Here is a 5,864-nt window from a genome sequence, read left to right as displayed (position 1 = left end):
ATTAATTTATAATAATTATTACGACTTACTAGCTCTCCAAAATTATAAATTCCTTCTCCAATTAAAGCAGCAATTGATATACAAAAGGCTCTGGTTGACTTCTCATTAACTGAACAAAAAAAATAATAAAAATAATATTAATTTATTAATTTATTACTTGTCATGGTAGTCAGATCAACGCAGCCTAAATATTTCAATGCATTGCTATAGTAACCAGCATGATCACCTTTAATCTATAAATATCATTATCGAAAAATCATACTTAATTAATTAATTAATGAATACTTTGGTTACCTTGGAGTATTCGCTGCAAAAATCATAGTATCTGCCATGAACTGGGGTAACACCATCAATTGTGTCTAACAATTGACCAGCTTCTTCCATAATCTCCTGTTAATAATAATAATAATAATAAACAATTAATGAATATTTTAATGAGCATTCCAATTATTATTAATTATTTATTATATTTGAAACATACTTTAACTTCGTCCAGTTTGTTAGCAATCAGTTTAACTCCACCAATTGCAACCATACACAGAACTCTGGACTCTACATCATTCTTCACCTTAAGAAGAGGAAGCTTGTAATCTTTTGAATATTTTTAACATACTTTCTCTTTAATGCTTTCAATAAATAATAGTGCTTCGTCGTAATCTGAATAAATAATAACAATAATAATTAATAATAATAATAATAATAATAAATAATATCAATAATAATAATTAATAATAATGTTAATAATAATAATTAATAATATTAATAATAATAATTAATAATATTAATAATAATAATTAATAATAATAATAATTAATAATATTAATAATAATAATACCTTTCATTTCTCTTACAATGACGAGGCAGATCTCAACGAGTGACAATGGATTGATTCTATTAAAGTTAATTAACTACAATTTAATAACTTTTAATAACTGACTTGTGTTCGAAATCCGTAATAAAGTTATGATAAAACTAAAAATATATAATAAAAAAAATAATTTAAATATTCTTAATAATTACTGACCTCAACTAGTCCGCCATTTTGAAAACATGGATGATTGACAAAGACCCTTATCGACTCTGTCAATTGGTGCCACAGCCTAATGAGGTAATATGACGTCACTGTACAACAAAATAGGCTTACTTTTTGGCGTGTAGTTCATCAAGCTGGGCCCAACTTTGTCCCAATTCTACGTCAGTCGCTTCTCTTGATTTTTGAATCAAATACTCACTCACAGATCTGGACATTACTACAAACTCCGCTAATTATCGTATACTATCCGCAGCATTCGCATACTCCTAGTTTAGTATCCGGTGTTCGTATACTCTTCAGCTCACACAAAGACAGCCACACCTTGGGGGGTTTGCAAAATGCCTGAAGAGACCAACGAGCCTTCTTCTCATGGAGCTACTCCTAAGCACCAAGGAGAGCGCCATAAAGCCATTCAACCAGCAAAGACATGTCCTAAATGCGAAGACTTCGTAAAGAACGGCTCATCTATCCACTGGACCCTAGCTTACAGGAGGTGCAGGTGTCACAGGTCCTGGAAATACAGTCTTCCTGAGGAAACGCTCTCTTTTGACACCAGATGCGTTAGTGCAATGAAAAGATCTGCATCATTTAATGCGTACAAGCCCGGACAGAGTTTGCTTATTCCTCGCAAGCAAGGAAAAGGAACACTGGCTACTCCTTGGTTGAGTACTGCAGCAGCAGCTTCCCCTGCTGCTACAGGTCGTAAGAACATGCTCATCAAAAGGTTCACAATGCCAAACAACCCTCACCTTCCACCACTTGCCAGCTCGGTCAAATTGAACTCTGTGAAAGTGAGAGATAAGGTAAATGCTAGCAAATCCAGAGATGAGAATAATCATACAGTACTGCAAAGCAATGGAGGAGTGGAGCCTTTAGCTAGCAACAGCTCTTCATCATCATCGCATAAGCAAGTTTCTTTCTGTGTAGTGGATTCTCCTACCCATCACACTTCTAGTAACAATGCCGGGAGAGTTGTTGCGATGAAAAAGGATAAGCTTGAAACTCAATCGTCAATCCCTTCCTTACCTCAAATACAAAGGTATGACGTATATACAAGCATATGCATCAATGATGATTTCTATTGCATACAGCAACTGTGGATTAATTCAGTCCATTCTTACTAATGGCGGTGCTACTACTGTGTCTTCTAGTACTGATTCTGAATCTGAGGAAGGAACAGGCGGTGCAAAAACTACTTCCGTTCTTGTTGCAAAGAAGCCTGGTAGATTTGAGGTATGGGCCATTGCCATATAGATAATCAATAATAGCATTGTTTTAATTGTTATAGTTTATTAATCTGCTGAAGTGCGTTCAGAATCAGACAAAGTTGCTTGGATCAGATCTCTTTGATTTGCTTGATACAAACGATGATGGGTTAGCAACAAATAATAATAATAATTATTATTATAGCTTGTCAGGCATCTTTCATTTGCCGAAACTATGTCTGGATTAACTAAGAGCTGGCAAAACTCTTCGGCAATACTAAAGTTAGAGTATCACTTAAAACCGGTGAGTTCAGTAGGATCGAAAGACAGTTATAGTCATACTAATATCATTGTAATTAGTTATATCACATGCTTGGTGATGATACTTATTTTGGTAAAAGAGATTTCATTCTTTGCTTTGCCATTGCTCAAATATTCAAGGAAAACAAGTAAATAGAATAACATGATGATAGGCACGTTTCTTTAGCTCTAGTATACCATACTTATCAAATGTTGATACCCAGTTTTATTGCAAGACTGTTAAGCTATTAATGGTATAAGTCAAAATGCAGCTGTTTTAATTCAAAATATTTAATTGCATTATCGTTCTAGGAAATGATTACAGAATGCAAGGAGATTGATGTTCATGCACGTGTATCAATACCAGAAATAGAGGTATAGGTGGATTGTATTGCTTGATTGTTACTGTAATGAATTTATACTACAGAGCTCAGTTAAAAAGCTAGGCGGAAAAATATCATTTAACATAGCAACAGCTTTGAAGGTTCAGTCACAATAATACTAAATAGAAATAATCATAAATTATATTATTGCAGCTTAAAAGACATGTTGAAGGATTCACATACCTGGAATTGTTGCTGTTTTGTCCATATTTATTAACAATACATAAATGAACAAGTAAACAGAACTATAATCATACTTTCAAGCATCAGTTTTATTATTACAATATCATTTTGAATGACCTGCAAGCCATCTCAAGGTGTTTTTAACACATTATCGAGTGCTGGGGCTAATTTATCGTGGATGATTTTAGAAAGTGGCAGAATGCAAGAAATTTTGTAAACTATTCATGAATATTTAATTTAATCAATTGGCCAATGAATAATAATTAACTAGGCCTAGTAGCCACGCCCTAGCTTGCTGCTATGTAATGAATTTATAAGCTACCTTTACTCTTTGAAAGTCATCACTCATCAGTGTGTGTGTGTGTTAAGGAGCATAAGGACATCATGACTACAAGACGTCGCTCCAAGTCTCCTTTCCGCTTCATGCATCGTGGCGGCCGTGGTTCGCACTCACCCAGCCCGGCAAGAAGAGCACCGTCGACTATAGCAACCAGCACAATTAGAGCAACCAGCAGTAATGGAAGCATTAATAGTTGTGGCATGAACGGGACAGCTACTAGTGGCTCCATAGAAGAGAAAAGGGCATCCCCGGCTAAAGACTGCCCGACTCCTGATCGACCCAGAAGCACGGCTAGCTGCAGCTCTGGTTCGAGTAATGGCATGACACCATCTTCATCAGTTATGCTTGAAGGAGTACTCGCCACTACTCCCTCACTGCCTAAAGTGGTGCAAGTAAGGAGGACCAATCTAAGGAAGAGACCACCTGATGATCCGATTAGTGGATGGGGATTTGTTCTCAGAGGAACAACATCAGAGTTTAAGAATGGAGTTAAAGTTTATACGTGCCATGTTGAGACTGTTAAAGAAGGAAGCGCTGCCATGGTAAGAGAGAGAGAGAGAGAGAATGGAAAAAGAAAGAGGGAGCGAGATAAAAAGAACACAGTTCAAAGATAGAGTAAATAATCCTTTTAATGTTGAGCAAGTGCAACTGGCATTAGTAAATAGTAAGGAAAGCAGACAATATGAACCAGGCGAGAGAGAAAATGGAAAAAGAAAGGGGATGAGATAAAAAAGAACCAGTTCAAAGATAGAGTAAATAATCCTTTTAATGTTGAGCAAGTGCAACTGGCATTAGTAAATAGTAAGGAAAGCAAAGCATTGACAAACAATATAGACCACCTTTGCTTGTTTATCGTGTTTACTATTTTATTTAATATAAACAATAATCATAATGGAGGGTCTAACGTTATTCTAGCAGATCTTTTGAATTGTGTTCATTGCCCTGTTCTTTCTCCTCCTCTGTCTTTCCTCTGTCTCCTCCTCCTCTCTCTCTCTCTCTTTTATAGAACGTAGGCATTAAAGAAGGAGATCAGGTAAGAAAGAAAGAGTGTAAAAATGAGCGAGCGAGAGAGAGAGAGAGAGAGGAGAGAATGAGAAATGAAGGGCAAGGGTGAAGGGAATTTGGCTCACTGCCATGTCTACAAGTTCATAATCAGAAACATGTACTGTCATGTTTTATTACATGTAATTCTATATGTGATTCTTGGCAAGTGTGTCAAGGATATGTTACACTGTATTTCGTTACACTATTGAGACTGGATCTGCATTGGGTTACCGCCCACTTAATGTCGCTACCATAGCAACGTGGAAAGTACAATACCACGTGAATGCATTTATTATTATTATTATTATTATCAACATCCTCTCTTTTTCTCTCTCTTTTTAGATTTTGAGCATTGATGGTGAGCTTGTAAAAGACTTTCAACACTCGAACGTAGTCAAAATATTTCAGAGCAGGGACAAAGTGGAGTTGACGTTACTGCCTACAAAATTTAAAGGAGTAAGAAAAGAGAGAGAGGCAGAGATAGAGAGAAAGAGAGGGAGGGAGAGAGAGAGAGAGAGAGAGAGAGGGGGGGAGAGGTATTTGAATAAAAGAAAAAGAGAGAGAGAGAGGAGTAAGAGGGTCCTAATTAAAGTTCAAAGTAAGAATGAGAGGGAGTTAAAACAGATACATTCCACAGTCGAAGGTTATTCGATTAATTTATATGATACTAACTATGGAATGCACAAACACTCTCTCTCATTAGTATCACCTGTAACATGAGCAAAGAGAAGCATACCATACCTTAACAGATGTATCATTACACACAAATAAAGCATTATATATTATACATGTACATACTATAAGGGCATTGTCAATTAGCATTATTAGCACCAATGTGCACTAATACATGTACATGTATGTACATGTAATACATGTACTGATACATATGTACATGTACATAATAGTGTGAATAGTAGATTATGTAGTGTTTTACTGTAATAGGCAGTTCAAGTGAGGGTGACTGACTTCAACAGGCAGTCATTGCAGTATCTCTGGTCTTTAACAATGTGCCTCCAATCACTAGAAATCATGTAAGATCCAATAAATTCAATTATAACTTGTGTAGCCTTGTAGCCCAATCTATACTGGCACTAGCTGGCTGGTATAGACATTATTGTTTGTTATTTACTTACAATCTAATCTCTTTTCCTCCTTTCCTTCCTTCCCCCAATAGCTTAGTCATGGTGACAGTCCTGTTTCCAATAACTTAATGCGTTCATTTATTTTGATAACTGTTGATAATAATAACAAATGGACTGTTAAATAAATATAGCCTCAGAGCCCCCCACATATTTCCCCCTTCTCTCAATTCATCCATTGCCCTCTACATTTACTCTCACTTTATCTGTCTCCTCTATAATGACCTCTCTCTCTCT

At 36.0% G+C, this 5,864-nt stretch overlaps 3 protein-coding genes across 3 annotated transcripts in view; 2 read left to right on the top strand and 1 right to left on the bottom strand.

Annotated features, from left to right (window-relative positions):
- Positions 1-1,263, bottom strand: part of LOC100638125 (26S proteasome non-ATPase regulatory subunit 13-like) — a 2,791-nt gene extending 1,528 nt beyond the window's left edge. Inside the window, exons 1-9 of the mRNA XM_019994217.1 lie at positions 1,145-1,263; positions 1,025-1,100; positions 938-972; positions 836-891; positions 614-657; positions 482-568; positions 295-390; positions 158-233; positions 30-109 (exon numbers count right to left, since the gene is read on the bottom strand). Coding sequence (XP_019849776.1) covers positions 30-109; positions 158-233; positions 295-390; positions 482-568; positions 614-657; positions 836-891; positions 938-972; positions 1,025-1,100; positions 1,145-1,248 — 654 coding nt within the window. The 5' untranslated portion in view covers positions 1,249-1,263. The remainder of the gene's footprint in view (positions 1-29; positions 110-157; positions 234-294; positions 391-481; positions 569-613; positions 658-835; positions 892-937; positions 973-1,024; positions 1,101-1,144) is intronic.
- Positions 1,264-1,350: 87 nt separating this feature from the next.
- Positions 1,351-3,252, top strand: LOC100637998 (uncharacterized). Its single transcript, XM_011404333.2, has 9 exons — positions 1,351-2,072; positions 2,125-2,266; positions 2,322-2,407; positions 2,452-2,542; positions 2,599-2,687; positions 2,726-2,792; positions 2,851-2,913; positions 2,966-3,022; positions 3,075-3,252. Exons 1-9 carry the CDS (start codon positions 1,372-1,374, stop codon positions 3,150-3,152), a joined length of 1,374 nt encoding a protein of 457 aa, XP_011402635.2. The 5' UTR covers positions 1,351-1,371; the 3' UTR covers positions 3,153-3,252.
- Positions 3,253-3,422: 170 nt separating this feature from the next.
- Positions 3,423-5,864, top strand: part of LOC100637874 (MAP kinase phosphatase with leucine-rich repeats protein 3-like) — a 4,627-nt gene continuing 2,185 nt past the window's right edge. Inside the window, exons 1-4 of the mRNA XM_003384976.2 lie at positions 3,423-3,986; positions 4,451-4,477; positions 4,831-4,944; positions 5,431-5,519. Of these exons, the coding sequence (XP_003385024.2) occupies positions 3,489-3,986; positions 4,451-4,477; positions 4,831-4,944; positions 5,431-5,519 (728 nt within the window). The 5' untranslated portion in view covers positions 3,423-3,488. The remainder of the gene's footprint in view (positions 3,987-4,450; positions 4,478-4,830; positions 4,945-5,430; positions 5,520-5,864) is intronic.

This window comes from Amphimedon queenslandica, unplaced genomic scaffold (genome assembly GCF_000090795.2).
Source record: "Amphimedon queenslandica unplaced genomic scaffold, v1.1 AMPQUscaffold_13479, whole genome shotgun sequence".
Taxonomy (NCBI): Eukaryota; Metazoa; Porifera; class Demospongiae; order Haplosclerida; family Niphatidae; genus Amphimedon; species Amphimedon queenslandica.
The sequence above is the reverse complement of the archived record's forward strand: the minus strand, read 5'-3'. Positions and strand labels throughout refer to the sequence as shown.

Coding starts and splice junctions, on each gene's coding strand:
- LOC100637998 (XM_011404333.2), top strand. CDS start 1,372: ATGCCTGAAGAGACCAACGAGCCTTCTTCTCATGGAGCTACTCCTAAG. Junction 2,267..2,321: donor AGAAGCCTGGTAGATTTGAG/GTATGGGCCATT, acceptor TAATTGTTATAG/TTTATTAATCTGCTGAAGTG. Junction 2,688..2,725: donor CAAATATTCAAGGAAAACAA/GTAAATAGAATA, acceptor ACGTTTCTTTAG/CTCTAGTATACCATACTTAT.